The following is an 18165-nucleotide window of genomic DNA, read 5'->3' on the forward strand; positions in this document are numbered from 1 at the left end:
ATCAATGAGGCCACGCATTGACCCGTCACTCTTCATGGACACACAGCTGGGCTCAGGTTCATGTTCAGGTCCAGGTCCAGCAGAGTCTGGTGTGTGCTGCTGCTCTGGCCTTCAACACAACACACACAGAGCTTTGAGTGTGAATAATGATGGTGCAGTGATGTGAGTGCTGAGCTCTGACATGGAGAAGAGTCATGGACAGTTAGAGATCCTCATCTCACCTCTGAGCTTTGGTCTGGATCTCATGGTCCCCACACAGACTGCTTTTAGGGGGAGGGGCTCCCTCCTCTCTGTCCTCACACTGATTCATGATGCTGAATTCACATCCACATCAGCTCACACACACTTTCTACCTTCATGTGGAGAGAAAACACAAATCATTCATTTGCACATCAACTGAAATCATCTTCTCTATCATTTGTCCTGTAGAAATATCAGCTGCTCCTCCACTGATTGGCTCTTTTTTCCTCTTTCATATCAGTGTCAGTTGAATGCAGTCAGACAGCAGTGTGAGGCAGAGGAAGCTGCCATCAGCTTCTGCACTTCCACTGTCAGTCCACTAGATGGGGTCATGAAGCTGCAGTGAAGTGCAGAGCAGCACACACAGGATCCAGGGACGAGCATTTCCATTCACTGACACACAGACTGAGATCCACTGGTTTTATCTGACACAATCTAAAAATCCTGCTTTCTAATTTCAGTAAAATACTTAATACTGTACTTCAACTGTCAAAAGTCAAAGTGCTCATCATGCAGAACAGACTCATTTGGTTTTTATTTCAAATCTTAATCTGAAAAATAACTGTAGTAAAACAGTAAAATATTTCCCTCTGAAAAGTTGTAAAGTAAAAGTATAAAGAAGCAGAAAATAGAAACACTGGAGTTTCAGCGCAGCACTGCAATAAAAGTACTAAGTTACTTACAAAAGTATTAGATTCCAAACAACTTGTACATGCTTTTCAAAATAAAAGACTGACAGCTTCAACAAAGCCTTTCCAATAATATTAAAACTTTTTTTAAATGAAATCTCTTTCATTTAATCATTGATCACGTTTAAGTACAATTTTACATAAAGAATCTAGTTCCTGTTGGAGGAGGACCAGAGGCCTGAGGCCTGTACTACGAAGCAGGATTTGAGTCAGTGAACATTCTGTATCTCCAAGAGACTAAAACCTTAACTTCAAATGTTTTACATGAATCATCATCTCCATCATTTCTTCTATAGAAATATCAGCTGCTCCTCCTGCTCTGAGAAGGAGGCCCATGAGTCCATGTCTGTTACAGACCATATCCTGTAATTTCACCATGGTTCAATATCGTCTGTAAAGTTCATCAGGACTTTTCACAGTTTCTCGTGTGTTGAAACACACACACACACACACACACACACACACACACACACACGAGTATCATGAACAAACGGCCATCTTTACACGTCTAAAGTTTTCAAGCTGATATTTCAGTTTGAGACGACAACTGTTTCAAACCTCCTCCTGATTTAAACAAACTCGTCGTCACTGTCAACATTTTCCACGAACTAGAGAAAACCATGTCCCTTTAATGAAGACAAATCAAACCAATCAAGAGCTCCACTTACTCAGTTTTTCCATGAACTTCATCCCTCTGCAGCTCTCTCCTGTCAGTGTAGGAAAGACTCTAAGTTCTTAGCGCACTTTTACTGACACAAACACACACAAAAAAGAAAAAAACCCCACAATAAGTCAAAGGTCAGAAATCCAAGGTAACAACAGGTGAGTGTTGACGAATAAAACATTAAAACATTGACATGACATTTACCTTCAGATGGAGAAAATAATCTGCGCCACAAAGTTTGGTCAAAGTGAAAGTAAACTGCAAGGCCTTGCCCAGAGTGGTATGTGTGTGTGTGTGTGTGTGTTGTCTCTTCATTATCCAAATATGCAGTGTGACTGGTTGGACTGGGTCTCAGTCAGACTGAAGTTCACATGCTGAAGTGTTATTAAGACATGAAACCTCCTCATGACTCCCAGTGTGAACACACACACACTCTGCTGCTTTTTGATGTTTTCATTATCATTGATTATTGATCAGTTGAATCAGCTGAGCTCCAATGGAACTAAATTCTCCATTTCAACAGTGATGTCTTCAACACAGATGTTCAGGCTTCACATTCATGTGGATGGAACTGGACTGTTCACAGAGAAACTACCATGATCACTGCCCTCCAGTGGTCACTGTCAGTAACTACAACTCTGAACACACCACACTGACACTCTTTTCCTTGTTCCTGTCAGTGCTCACGCTGCAACATTTAGAATCAGCTTTAGTCTTTAGATAACATGCCAAGCTGACGCTGTTGTAGCATCTACAGTTACACACAAATACATCAATCACGTCAAAATAGGTTACTAACATCAAGGTGATAAATTGGGCCTACTGGGCCTTAATCATTTCAAATTAAAACAAGGAATTCAAGAATAAAGCAGAACAAAAATTAAATGTATTTTATTGTGATTTTATGTGATAGACCAACACAAAGTGGTGCACAACTGTGAAGTGGAAGAAAATGATACTTTGTGTTTAAGATTTTATACAAATAAAAATCTGAAAAGTGTGGTGTGCATATGTATTCATCCCCCTTTACTCTGATACCCCTAAATAAAATCCAATGCAACCAAGTGCCTTCAGAAGTCACCTAATTAGTAAATAGAGTCCACCTGTATGTACTTCAATCTCAGTATAAATACAGCTGTTCTGTGAAGGACTCAGAGGTTTGTTAGAGAACATGAGTGAACAAACAGCTTCATGAAGACTAAGGAACACACCAGACAGGTGAGGGATAAAGTTGTGGAGAAGTTTAAAGCAGGGTTAGGTTATAAAAGAATATCCCAAGTTCTGAACATCTCACAGAGCACTGTTTAATCCATCATTTGAAAATGGAAAGCATATGGCACAACTGCAACCTCACCAAGACATGGACGTCCACATAAACTGACAAGAAGGGCAAGGAGAGTATTAATCAGAGAAGCAGCCAAAGGGCTGATGGTAACTCGGAAGGAGCTGCAGAAATCCACAGCTCAGGTGGGAGAATCTGTCCACAGGACAATTAGTTACACACTCCACAAATCTGGCTTTTATGGAAGAGTGGCAAGAAGAAAGCCATTGTTGAAAGAAAGCAATAAGAAGTCTCATTTGAAGTTTGCCACAAGCCACGTAAGAGAACACAGAAAACATGTAGAAGAAGGTGCTGTGGTCAGATGAAACCAAAATTGAACTTTCTGGCCTACATGCAAACCACTATGTGTGGCGGAAACTGAAAACTGCACATCAACCTGAACACACCATCCCCACCTTGAAACATGGTGGTGGCAGCATCATGCTGTGGGGGTGATTTTCTTCAGCAGGGACAGGAAGCTGGTCAGAGTTGATGGGAAGATGGATGGAGCTAAATACAGGGCAATCCTGGATGAAAACCTGTTAGAGGCTGCAAAAGACTTGAGACTGGGGCAGAGGTTCATCTTTCAGCAGGAGGACCACCCTAAACATACAGTTAAAGCAGTGTCTCTTCTGTGTGAGGACAAAGATCCAAAAACCAAGTGAAGCCCACAACATGTAGAGACATTATGGAAACAGCAGGTGGACAAATGTGCACTTTTGTCACTGTAAAGTTCTTTGTTCTTTCTATCCTGTGACAGTGGAAATAAAAAGTTGTGTTGAGTAAATGTCCATCATTTACACTTTACTGCGTTGGACAGTAAATAATAATAATAATAATAATAATGTTTCTTCTGTAGATGTTCTCACTGCAGCTGGAGGGAAGAATAAAAAGTAAAGAAACAGCTTCAGTGGCTCTGACAGAACTAAGTGCAATAAATCTGCTGTCACGCTTGTTTGCACACAGATAACTGGCTTTATCCAATGAGACCAACTAGACTGTCTTCACTTTGACCTCTGACATATACTGGAACACCACTGTATATATGGGACTAATCAGCTCCTGTAGATACACTAGAAGGATTTTAGACTGAAAAGACATATATATTTTTATAATACCATCATATATCAAAAGTGGAAAATATGCACTAATGTTATTCACACAAATAATTTGTTTTCCTAATGTGCCAATTTTCCATATGAGCTGTTGTCTTCACCTTTTGTCCTCAGCTCATTTAGAATTATAAAGGCAGATACTTGAGTCTGACTCATGTTGTTTCCTGCATTAATCAGCTCATCTTCTGTCTTAAGGAAAATAAACTTGCACACGTGTATTTAAACTACACATGGTCAGTGTCAGTGAACATCACACAGCTTTAATATGTGATAGACCTTTTTTTTTTTTCCTCTGGACATTAGACAGTGTCCACTGTGACTGTCCACCTGAGTATGAATGTTTAACGGTGCAGAGACAGAATAACACAGAGACAAACTGCTGGCTAAGATCCCATCAGAGACCAGCAAACACTTTGTGTTGCTTCCTCCTCCCATTCCCCTCCTCTTCACTGGCTTCACTTCACTCCATGTGACAAATCATGGTTGTGGTGCTGAATGAAATGAGTTGGACAGAGGACTCACACACAGACACAGTCTCTTCCTCTCTGGATAACAGTTCCGGTAGGGGTCGCTAATGTCCGTGTGAAAGCAGCAGAAGAAGCAGCGACAGAGTCTCCAGCTCTTGTGTTCATCAGCAGCGTTCACACTTGGATTTCTTTCTCCGCTCGGCTTCATCTGCAGCGCTTTCTCTTCTGGAAATGAACCGCTGGACACGGAGCTTCGTCGGGAAGAGCGCGGAGCTTTTGCAGCTGATTAAAGGACACCATGCTTTACTTCTGGATACACACCGTGTGGATCCCCGCCGTCGCTTTCCTCTTTGGATTTCAAGGCAACGGATCGTTTCACTCTTTTTCTTCCTGAAAACACCTGACATGACAGAGAGGTCTGCGCTCCTCTGACTTTCTGCTGCTTCCTGTTACAGCAGAGCTCTGTTTGCTCTAAATGAAGTTAGTGATGAGTGGAGCTGAGCCGAGCTGACAGCAGTCTTCATGTACAGTAGCAGTGTGTGACACAGAGAGCAGAGCAGCCTCAGAGGCTGATGGTACAGCTGACAGCTTCAGTACAGTCTCCTCTCAGCACAGTAGTAGAGTAGTGCACAAACATGTGGAGCCTGTTGGACCGTCTCCACTGCTGGACTTATTTCTGAGAGCTGGTCTCTCTGATGAAATGTGTGTGTGGGACATTTGTATTAGGCCGTATGCAAGTTAGCTTGTGTGTATTGTTAAATAGCTGTAAATACCAAACCTAACCACAGAGTGGACTCTGGATACAAACCCCAGTCTCCCACCTCCACTGCTGTTAATAAACTTCATTACCTCATTCATTCAGAAAATCTGTTTCCTCTGAACATCATCCAGACACATTATGTTTCACACATAATGGATTTACTACAGTTTAGTGTATTTAGTGTATGTGGTTGTAGTGAGCGAGGGAGTGAGAGAATGAATACAGGAAGACAGATGGATCAACAAGGTGAACAAAACATACAGGTGTACAATGACAGTGTTGTGGTAAAGCTGAGTTACAATCCAATATCATAATACAGAGAGGGAATATATACTTCATTAAAATGAGCAGTGAAAGAGCACAGACGAGTCACATCAATTCACTGAACTCCTCCTGTCACAGTCACAGAATAATGATCACATTACTATAGAAACTTCTGGATAAATGATGGAACAGTTCCTCATTTTCTCCGACCACCAAGAAAATGTGTTTTTCTTCGAATCATGAAAATCTTTAAAACGAGTTTTGTGAGAAAAAAAAGGGAAAAATGACAGAAGAAATTTTCTCCTCTCTCTTCAAAAACTTTCAAGAGTCATCATGAAGAAATAAAGTACATCATTGTGTTTAATAGTGAACTGGAAACACAGAGCCTGGAAATGACAGAGTCAAACTGGCTCTTGTGGTGTAATTGTGGTCATAATAATAAAATTCTACAGCTGCTGCAGTGAGAACTTTTCCTTCATCCTACTTTTCCTATCAAGATGTCAAGATGATTGTGTGCTTGCATCTTTAAATAAGGGTTAGTAGACACATTAAGGTCTCATCTATCTGCACAAACAAATCTCTCTTGTGTTCTATTCATCCAGTCAGCTAATAATATTCACAGTCTCATAGTAAACAAACAGAAACATAATGTCTCACACAAGCTGCTGCACATAGACCTAGCATAGCATTTGGAGTAGGCACACAATTAAATTCCTCAAAGGCCAAATGTATTTTCTGATTGAGTCATTCTTCAGAATGGCTGTGGGCTCTGTTACATCTAAACAAGATGTGTGTGTGTGTGCGTCTCACTTTACTCCAACACACCAATCAAATATTTCATTAGTGCTTCAGGACTGTGCAGTTTGTTAAAGTTAAATTTAGGATCCATTTTTCAAGAGAACTTCTCAGAACCTTTTCAGTCTATGAACCTTTAAACATATCAGCTCTCTCACACTGACTGAGGCTGAATTCTGAACAGATACAAGATTTGGAGCTTAGTGACCATCATCAAAAGACAAGGAAACAGAAGAAAGGAAACATTTCAAAGAATGAATGCACCATTTCCTCATATGAAATAGTTTCACTGCTTAATAATTAAGATCCTTCAACAACTAGGACTTAATACAGTCCTGTAGATGAGCTGCATGGAGCAGAAAACAAGAATCAGAGCTGAGAGTCTAAAGTGGCAGAGTTAAACTTCCAAACTTATTCTGTCCTCACAGTCATCAACAGTTTTCCTCCTACACTCAAAACACTGCAAATGAACACTCATCCAAATGCATCACATGCCACCTCAAACACATCAACATATTTTAGATTCCAGTTTCAGGACTAAGGTTTTCAAGGCAGGAAGGAAATCACTGATTGTTTTACTGTCCCTTAACCAAAGAGGGTGAACATGAGCACAGCCTGAAACGCTTCATGCAACAGCTGATCTAGCTTTAAGTCCTACGACTCATTCTGCAGATTTACTACAGGACATAATTGTATTGCACTGGAAATGAACTAAAAATCAAGGCTCAAAGCCAAAAGGAGATTTGAACCTAGTGTTCAGTATAAGACACAAGTGGACTCAGTGATAGGTAAATGTAAGAAGGCTGAAACTTTAAAGCACAATAATAAGTAGATGATTGTAGAAGTGGAAACAGTGTGTGCTGGTTAGTTTGCATTGGACTGGGAGATTATTTCTCCTGAGTCTTAAACTGTGCTTCTTTGTTTTTGGGCCAAATCTTGAGAGATGATGAAAATGATTCACACATTGGAAATAAGAAGATTTTACCAACACATCAAACTGTTTCCTGTTCACAGCACTTAAAGTGAAGTCCTCCATCAAGTATCATAATACATCACAGACCTGACCTACAGTACATTGACGTAACTTCCTAAAATAACACACAGCACACTCCACTTTGTGCTATGACATCCAACTCCATCATTTCCATTAGAATTTCTTTAGAAAGGATCTTGTTGCAGACAGTACAGACTTCCTAGAAATCCTTTCCTTTAACACAAACTACAGTGCATCACACCAAAACAAAGTTAAGAAGTTGAGCAACCATGAGAATATCTCACAATCATGATCAGCATTAAAAAAAAAACAATATTGTCCATGAATGATAAGCACACAATCAAACCACCGGGTTTATGAGTATGATTACTTGCCGTCACAGTTTCAGAAACATATCATTTGGACAAAACATTTCAAAACATTAACTTCTAAACTAAACACTGACATGAACTACTAACATGTACTGAAAACCTTGGAGGTGATCTGGACTTTCCTGTAGTTTCCTCTTGTCCTTGTAACAGCAGTAGCTCCTCCCTTCCCTGTCAATAATTGTGCAGAAATATCTGAGTGCTTCTTTCTTCCTAAATCATGAGCAAGTCCTGTCCAGTCCAACTGTTTCTGCTCCTGTTTGACTTCTGAACTTGTCTCTGGCTGTGTGTCCACTTACTGCAGCCTGTGACATCAGACTGTAGAATGTTGATACATCAAAGGCATCAAAGGACAAACACTCTCTCTCTCTCTCTCACACACACATACTTGTACTTATTTATTTGTGAGGACACTTGCTGACATAATGCATTCCCTAGCCCTTACCCTAACTCTAACCAAAACCCAATTCTAACCCTGAAACCAAGTCTTAACCCTCAAACAGCAACATGAACACAGATGGAAACACTGCAGAGCTGCTTTGGATGGTTTAACAGGTAGAGATCATCAGATAATGGAATGACCTGATACCTTCATCTGTTTCCATAAACACATGGAGGAAATCTCCCAAACACAAACTTAACCACAATGTGATTCACAGGTAACAAACACACTTGCATGTAAACTCTCACACCAGCATAAAAATAAGTCATTGTTTTAGGATCTGAAGAAGAAGATCCAGGATGAAGGAGATCAGGAGACAGGAGCCCCACAACAGAAGAGAGAGAAATAAAAGAAATACAATTAAAACACAAACTTACAAACAGATGAAGAATCACCTTAAAGTCATTGTAGTAAACAAAGAAAGTTTTGTTTCTGGACCCAGACTGAGAAAATACCAGTAACTGAAAATAATGATGAAATAATGTTGGAGGAAAAAAAAGCTTCCTCCTTCCATCCAGCCTGGTTATTTTACAGCTTCTACTCCCAGAACATGATGATATAGTGTCAGCTTTAACTTTCACCATCAGCTTCCTACTTGATTCAGGTGACAGGTGTAACTGTTATCTCAGTGTGATGCAGAGAAGAGACCAACATACAGCAGGACTCTGTGGATTTAAGGTCTAACAGCACAAGAGAAGTTGAACGAGATCTAAAAGAAACATGAGTCAAAATGATTCTCTGTGCAGCAGCTGATCTGTTGCAGAAACAACAACTAAAACTGTCTGTGGCAATGGAGAGATAGTGAATATCACTCCTCACTTTCAATAAAGAGGTGAACACAGAAAATAATGTCTACTGCAAAGTCACAGGAAAACCAGAGTGTGGGGAAAGAGCACATTACTGTATTGATGAAAAAACAAAGATCTGATGGACAAAAACTCTTCTCAAAGTTGGAATGTAGGTGGTGCAAAGCACAGAGAGCAGAAAGAGATGAAGAACCCTCTGAAACCAGTCCTGGAGTCCTTGAAGGAGGACTTATTATGGACTGACAGGAGACAGAAAGACACTTTACACTCATTTCTACCAGCAGTCAGCAGACAAACACTCATGAGAGCACCTTTACACCTCACTCTGACAAAAGAGACACAGCCCAGTTCAGCCTCTGCACAGCTCTGAAGGACAAACACTGCTGTGACTGTATTTAAGAGGCAACATACTGTGATTCACATTAACAACTGACAATCATATCACTAATAAAACATTAAATTCAACAGCTAATTAAAAAGCCAACAGGAGAACACTGTTTCTTTTACAGGCTGTTGGTATAAGATTTGAAGGAGAACAATGATTAAGACTTTAAGTGAGATTAGTTTCATTGTGAGCTCATTATCAAGTCTATCAAAGATGAAGCAGTGTTTTGTATTTTTAGGTAAGAAGTTTTTGGCCACAATCCCAGTTGTCATTTAAAGCACAGACTCATCACTCTGCCTCCACAAAGGCTCTAATCTAATCACACACTGCTTCACAGTCAAAGAGAGAGAAACAAATAAAACAATAAGAACAGCAGATAAAATACAAGAGAGGAGAAGATATAGAACACAAGTGTAAACAGAAAATACTACGTTACCTAAAAACCTGTCTGAACAGATGGATTTGTATCTGCTTTGTGAAAGAGTCCACAGAGTCCACACACCTCAGACTTACTGGGAGATTATTCCAAAGTTTAGAGGCTGCAAACTGGAAAGCACAATCTTCCTGAGTCTTAAAACATGTCCGAGGTACATTTAGAAAGTCCTGACCTAAGAGATCAGCTCATGGTGTGGGGGTGCAGAAGGTCCATGGTATACTGTGGAGCCTGGACATGTAACAGTCACTTCTGCTCAATGAACTTCAGTGATGGTTTAGGAATTTAATGTTTTGAAGTCAGCACATTATACAGGGACAGTGATACACCTGGATGTGTTTCATCCAAAATAAAAATACTACCTTCTTAAACTGATACTGTATGTCAGCTTTCAGGGAGTCTGAAGACGCCGACCACCAACAGTGTGAGCTGCACACTGAATGTGATATTTCAGTGTTAGAGATAGAAACAGGATTTTCCATTGTGTTGGTTGTAGTCACATCAAGTCATGATATGAATGGTCACTAACACTCAAACTGTGCTGGAACAGTGAAAAAAGGGGTTTTCCACTTTACTGCACAGCAAATGAAGTTGTTGATCTGAGTGTGGCGAGCGAGAGAGATGAGATAGATGATAATGGGGGTTGTAGCAGATAGCGGATGGTGTTGATCACTACAACACCCAACTAAGAGCAACCTACGAAGCCAGACAACGCCACCTTGGGAATTTCGCCCAAGGAAATAGTTTTAGCCAACTGTACCAACTCCAAGGCACCCAGGTTCATTTTACAACGGGCAGAGACGTGGTTCCAGAGCAATAATCAATATACTTTATTTCAAAATAACTTCAGTATGTCTTTAAACATTACAAAAACACCATTCACACACAGAGTATTAAAATACTATAAAACACCATTCACACACAGGGGACGTGAGGGGAAAGGGGGGAGACCCTATCAGGGCTGAGGCTTACCAGGGGGCCAGCTCGAGGAGAGGGGTGAGGGGGAAACCACCACCCGGCACCACGACCGCCACCACCTTCGGCTCTCAGCCACTGAAAAGGGGACAAGGAAATAAAATTAGTGGAAAACAAAGGAAAACAAATAACCAATATACAAATACTAACAAAAGAAAACAATAAATAAATGCTTACAAACTCAATGCTTAATCAAAGCACTAAGAATATCAGTAACTAAACATAACATAAAATTCTTGTCACAAGCAAAAGAAACAGTCAAGAAACAAAAGAAAGACAAAATCCAACTGAATATCAGGGCTAATTGAATCACAGAACGTCAAAAAAATTAAACAAGAAAAGAAAGAAAAAGAAAAAAACAAACAAACCAGCACAGGACCTAGTTAAACACAATATTTAATAAACCAAATAACCTAACCTAATAGAAATAAAGCTATAATAATAATAATAATAATAATAATAATAATAATAATAATAATAATAAACAATAACCCAAAACCCATTCTAACTAAATGCAACAAAGGAAATGGGGGCATTAAATAAAGAGCAACCCCACCGTGCATTCATTCAATTTTTAAAAGTCCAGGCCCAAGGCGAACGAAACTGTCCATTCAATACTCGCGTAGGTAGGGGGTGATTGCGTTGTCCACCTGCGCAGCCCGACAGCGGCAACACCGGAGCGACCGGCAGAACCGCAGCGGAGAACCGCGGCAGAAACACCCCGGTAAGGTAGAACAAGGCAAAGCAGCAGTATTTCTTCTCCGTGCAGGACAAAGCAGCTGGCAAATAATTCTCGATCAGGCTACGTGTGATCACCTGAGGGAGAGAGAAGCTGAGCGTGTCCACTCAGCAACAGTGGAGGCTAGCAGCAACCTGCGGCTAACACTGGGACGGGCGACCAGGAAGTGGGCCTCGGAGCCAGCAGCAAGAGAGGGTCACAGATTCCTACAACTTTTTCCCAGTTAAGCGGGAAAAGTTTGGTTTGCATTATCAGTAACATAACACAGCTCTGATATGGCTGTAACTGATCAGTAAACAGTGACATAAGGCTGATATCCCAAAGTACAAACAAGAGCACAGGAGTGAGACTAAACTCCAAACTGTAGAGACTGAGGTAGAAGCTGCAAAAGTCCTGAGAGCTGAAAACAGAGAGACGTTTTAGAACAGAGCTTTCTCTCTAATCTTCAGCATAGATACACAAGTTTAGCTACTGAAGACACAGCTAAGGAGAGGAGAATGTTAAGAGTTGGCAATGGCCGGCTGTGTTACCAAGCCGGGTCACAGCAGCAGTGCAGCCATCCCCTACTACCCTGGAACATTGTGTTCCCAGAATGCAGGTTTACTTGTGGTTCCTAAAGTCTCCAATAGAGAGAATGGGAGGCAGAGCCCTCAGATATCAGGCTCCTCTACTGTGGAACCATCTACTAGTTTGGGTCTTGGAGGCAGACGCCCTCTCCATGTTTAAGAGGAGGCTTAAAACTTTCCCTTTTGATGAACCTTATAGTCAGAGCTGAGTAAGGCTTTCCTGAATGAGCCACTAGTTATGCTGCTATAGGTCTACACTGCTGGAAGACTTCCCATGATGCACTGATTTCCTCTCTCCTCCTCTCCCTCTCCATCTGTACACATTCATATCCCATTAATGTATGTTACTAACTTGGCTTCTTCTCTCTCCCATGGTGTTGTGCTTTCTCGTCTCTGCAGTTACTTCCACCTCCAGAGCTGCAGAGTCTGGATCTGTGGCTGCAGACAAACTACTGTTCCACATGCAAAGCACTGGAGGTTGATCTTCAACATAAATAATAAAAAGACTTGGAGGACGCCTGTTTCAACTATATAAGTCAGACTGCTGAAGCCTCATGTTTGCTTCTTTTGAACTTTGGAAGTTCCTTTTACACAGGACATGGACTGTGGATTTTATGCTCCATCATTTAGGAGGATCCAGAGCAACAACCACAAATGATTTCAATTTACATAAAAGCATGTGAATGTTTTTGAACATTTGAAGTTTAAAAGACAAACTTGTAAAAAATAGGCACCTTTCCTTTAACACAAACCACAATGCTTTGAACCAAAAATGGAAACCTAAGTTGACAATATGAAAATCTCACAGATACAATCAGCATAAATAAACTGAACATGTACTGAAACCTTTGGGCTGAAGTTCTTGTGTGATTAGACATCATGTCAATTTAACAAACACATCCCACTGAACTGAAACACTGACATCAACTAAAAAAGGTTTGACTTACTGAAAACCTTGGAGGTGATCTGGACTTTCCTGTAGTTTCCTCTTGTCCTTGTAACAGCAGTAGCTCCTCCCTTCCTTGTCAGTAATTGTGCAGAAATATCTGAGTGCTTCTTTCTTCCTAAATCATGAGCAAGTCCTGTCCAGTCCAACTGTTTCTGCTCCTGTTTGACTTCTGAACTTGTCTCTGGCTGTGTGTCCACTTACTGCAGCCTGTGACATCAGGCTGTAGAATGTTGATACATCAAAGGCATCAAAGGACAAACTCTCTCTCTCTCACACACACACACACACACACACATAATGTAATATAGTTATGAGGACACATCATAACTGAAAGCCTAACACTAACCAAACATAACCCATACTAATGATATTCAATCTTCTCAAAAATACCAAATGAATTACAACAATAATCACTCAGGACCATTCAGCTGGGTTGGTGAATTCAGCACCAAGGACAGCAGCAGCTGTACTAAAGTACTAAAATCTGGAGTCAGGCAAAAAAGTGTGAAAGAGTTACATTTCTGGAGTTTATTGTATAACTCTGACTACAGTTTGTGTTAAGGTGTTCACCCAGGCCGAGTTGAATTTTGGAGTTTATTCCCTGGTGTTCAGGATCTGGTTTTAACTCTGTCCCTGGAGTTCACGACGCATTTTATCGCGGCATGAGCAGCACAAGGAACGTCGTCACAAGGCTGGTAAGAGCATGATTTTTATCAGAAAGTACTTTAAATGCGTGATATTTTGTCATTGTTCTCACTTTATCTACTTACATAGTACCGCTAATGACTGCGAACTTGATGTTGAACGTAACCCCATTGCTTTTACTCCATTATTTAGAGCAAGTAGCTCCCGCAGCATTAGTTAGCTAACTGTTCTTAGCTGCCATTGTGGAGCTGTTAGCTTTCACTCAAACGTTAATGTCGGCCATACTGTCTGTGGCGTGTGATGTGTCTGTATGACGGTAATGACAAACTGTTTGATAAGCTTCACAAATTAATGACGACGCGCATCTTGAAGGTAATTAATACTGTTTTGTAAATAACCATCCAACAATGCAACCGCATGTCGGTGTTTTAAGAGAATAATTTCCGGCTCAACGGCGCAGACGCAGCTGAAAAGTCAGTTTTGGCTAGCATGCTAACAGTTGAGCTTATAAACTGTAGCCTTGCTGTTTTGAACAGCGGTGAGAAACGTGTATTTTAACAGTGTGTAGTTGGGATAAATTTTAACTTGAACATGTTATTCTCAGACATATGACATTTTCTTCCTTTATGTCAAACCAACATGTTGATCAAAGTACAACATGGAGGGAAGAAGAAGGACATTAAACTGGAAGAGGCTTGCTTCTCAGATTTTCTCAGTGCAGGTCAGTCAGATGTTTAGTATTAAATGAATAAAGATGTAAACATTTTGTAACGTGGAGTTGTTATGGTATAGTCCAGCAGAAGTTTCTTATCCCAGAGACTACAACACTGAAAGTCACAGATCAACAGGGAGCAGAGGTGGATGAGGATGTGTTTTAAAATTCCTATTTTGCTGCACTTATATTTTGAGAGATTTGTATCTTGACACAGACCAAAATATGTGATTGTGAGAAGTGGATGATAAGAATTCCAAAGTACAGTATTTAATCAGTTCATATTAAGCTGTATGTGTTGTCTGCATTTCAGACCTCCCATCTACTGAAGCATCTATGAACCTGGCTGATCGTTCAGACCTGACAGAATATGTGACCCTCACTACTTGTGGTAAGCAGAGTTATAGGTAATGGTAATGTTTTGTCTTGAGACAGGTAATATCCAGCCAGGTATGTGATATAGTTTTAATGTGCTGGACTTTAGATTTTATTTGCCTTATACTTGTGTGTGTGTGATCTTCAGATCTAAGTGTCCTGCAGCAAGGGTGTGAAGGCTCCTCCTCTCCAAGTCTGACAGATACACTGTCAGTCTCAAGCACTTTAAGCAGAGACACAAGTGATTCTGGATGCCAGCCTTTGATGGACAGTGTCCTTGCAACTTGTAAACAACTAGATTTTAATCATTATTTATTAGAAATAATTATTAAAAAACTGAAAGCTGCCCTGAATGAAGGATCTGACACTGCTGATGAAGCAGGTACAGTTATCATCAGAATAGTAATGCAGTTATGTGAGTCGTCCAACAGTCGTCAGTTTATTGTGTTTTTATTGATTTATTTTACAAAAGCATCTCTGAGTCTAAATAGGCCACTTAAGTCTGCAGTTAAGATTCAGTGTGAGGGCTGAACATTGCTTTGCTCTCCAGCACAGATTTATAATGACTGGGCCATTAATAGTTGTTATATGTGTATATGTTTAAGATCATAGTAAAACCATTAGAACAATGCACAGAGCAATATCATAAACACACTACTTAATATATATAATGAGTGTAAAAGTACTTTTCACTCTGTCCTCAGAGTGGGACAGCAACATGGCTTCTCTTCTGGTGCTGCTTCATCTTCTCACTCCACAACCAGCTGGAAGAAAGCGTCCCACAAAGATCAGCGTCGGAGAGACAACGGATCATCTGGTAAAATTTCAGAAGGTTTGTCAAAACTTCCAAATACTGTAGATGTTGCTGAGTTTTATAAACACATTTTTGTAAACATATTTCTCTTGTTTCAGTCGTCCCAAAGCCTTGAGGATCATCTCCTGACCACTGAAGGAACCCATCAGCCATATCTTCTTTCCACAGAAACTTCAAAGACCCAGGTTTTCACCTTTTATATTGTCTTGGACAAAAAGCTTCTGTCATGTCAGTCATGTACATCCTTTGGTGCTTTTGATGAGCTGTTCAACTCACATTTTGTTTTCAGTGTGAAGTATGATGACTCTCTCTCCAGCCTGTACACATTTTTGCAGACAGAGTAAAAGAGCTCAGAGCAAAGCTCTTAAACAAACCATAAGTAGCTTATTTAGCCAAAATGTTGAGATGTTTTCTCTGTAATTCATCCTTTGCTTCAGTGTTGCTTTTGTTCAGGAACCTCAAATGAATTCATGCCATGTATCCAGGTAAAAGTCTCTCTAGTTATTGTGGATTCAGGAGACATCTCATTAAGATACACAGCTCCATTGATAACACAAGTGTGTCTAACCAGATCCCTTTCAACAACGACACAGAGACAGTAAACAATTCTCAGTCTGTAACTGATGAAATACTTCATCTCATTTCCAAAATACTGAAGCAGCTCCTTCAGGTTCTACTCACAACAAACACGTGTGTGCTTCAGTTATAGCCAAGCTTTTGGGGAGTGGTGAACCAAATACTGTAGTTCTTTATACAACTGAAAATTTAGAGGATTTTGTCAAGCAGGTTATCAAGCAGCTATCACTGGGAATGCCTGTCCTTAAAAACAGTTGAGTCTGCTCCAGTTAAAATGTGTTCAGTTGAAACACTGGATTTTTCTGAACATATAACAGCATCTCTTCACCTTGATTGTGAAGCCATCGTCTGTCACACAGTGGGTGAAATGCTGTGGAGCTGAGTATGGTGTTGGACTCTTTGTGTGCACTGGTACTGATGAAAACATGAACCATTGTTCAGCAAAATAACATCAATCATTTTGCACAAAGTGTTTTTTGTTTTGATTGAGCATGAAACTTGTTTCCATGATCACTTCCATGCTTTCCAAGTGAGTGACACTACACAGAGTGAACTGATTCTAGAAAGAGAGAGATTAAGATATTTCAAATGGTTTGATGCTCAGATGGTTGTGATTCATAATGTTATATTGTATCAGACAGTTGTATAATCTGATTTCTAATCTGAATTAGTTCTCTTACTGTTTTATACTTGAACTGTAAAGTGAGTAGTCGTCTACCTCAAATCAAATCAAAGAACTTTATTTGTCCCCTGGGGGGCAATTCAAGGCACATGAAGAGTTTACACAGTCAACACAGTAATAGCATAGGGGATGGGGGGGGGTTAGGGTTAGGGTGAAGATGAGGTCTGAGAGGGTGTTACTGACCAGCACTCTGTGATCTGTTGGTCAGGAAGTTTATGACCCAATGGATTAGTTGCTCCGGCAGGTGGAAACGATGGTGTAGTTTCTCTGCCAGGATGTGTGGCTGCAGGATGTTGAATGCAGAGGAGACATCTGGAACAGCAGCTGCACCACACCTCCCAGCTGCTCTGCACAGTGCCGTAAGACATGTCCACTGATATTGTCAGGACCAGGCAATGCTGTCATTAGTCCATTGCTTGATGTTTTTGACAGTCCTCTCTATTCTCCTTATGACCAGGATGTAGGCTGGTGCCAACAGGATGGTGTGGTGGTCTGTGGAGCCCAGAGGAGGAAGAGCAATAGACTTATATGCATTGGGGATAGATCCATAACATTTATCCAGTGTTTTCTTTAGTTGGATCGTGCAGGTGATGTACTGCTGAAATCCTTTCAGGGATTTGTCAACTGTGCAGTGATTGAAGTCACCCAGTATGAATTTAGGAGAGTCTGGTGACATGAGTTCTAGTCTGTTTACAGTGTCCTTTATGTGTTCAGCAGCTGCAGTTGCATTTGCTCTGGGATGAATGTAAACCAGGATGAAGAAGAGCTGGGGGAATTCCCTTGGAAGATAGAAGGGGCGAAGAGAGACGCCCAGAAGCTCAATGTCTGCATTGCACAGCTCCTCTCTGACGACGACCGTGGAGCACCAGCATGTGTTTACGTAGAAACACACACCTCCGCCATGTAGCTTCCCAGTGCGTTCTGTGTCCCGGTCGAGTCGGATCCGGGGGCAAAGCCGTCGATGTGCAGCGTGTCATCACTGTCATTATTGCCAAGCCAAGTTTCTGTGAAAGCGAGCACTGATGCACTTCTATATCCGTGCATGTACATTGGGCTGCAGCTCGTCCACCTTGTTGCTCAAAGAGCGCATATTCACCAGGATGATAGATGTGAGCGCACGACATCTGTGTTTCTCCCTCTTCAGTCTAGCTCTAACTCCGCCCTTTTTTCTTCTCCCTCCTGGTTACCTTCTTTTTCATGTTGTTTGTGGAGTCAATGTTCCGTCGGATTTCCTCAGGGAATGTGTCTTTGTCAGTGGGCTCGATGGAGGAAGTGCGAGCCGCAGCAGAAAGTCTCTGGAGTAAGTGACTCGTTGTCCAGCTGGGAGATTGTGATGGCTGTGGTTTGCCATTATCATGTCCGCTGATAACCACAAAAATACAAAAGCAG

General features: G+C 40.9%; 1 protein-coding gene across 1 annotated transcript in view; it reads right to left on the minus strand.

The window, feature by feature from the left end:
- LOC121195753 (NACHT, LRR and PYD domains-containing protein 12-like) overlaps nt 1-17820 on the minus strand; it is a 180173-nt gene extending 162353 nt beyond the window's left edge. Inside the window, exon 1 of the mRNA XM_041059412.1 lies at nt 17671-17820. Coding sequence (XP_040915346.1) covers nt 17671-17820 — 150 coding nt within the window. The remainder of the gene's footprint in view (nt 1-17670) is intronic.
- Between the last annotated feature and the right edge of the window lie 345 nt (nt 17821-18165).

Source organism: Toxotes jaculatrix, chromosome 16 (assembly GCF_017976425.1).
Source record: "Toxotes jaculatrix isolate fToxJac2 chromosome 16, fToxJac2.pri, whole genome shotgun sequence".
Taxonomy (NCBI): Eukaryota; Metazoa; Chordata; class Actinopteri; family Toxotidae; genus Toxotes; species Toxotes jaculatrix.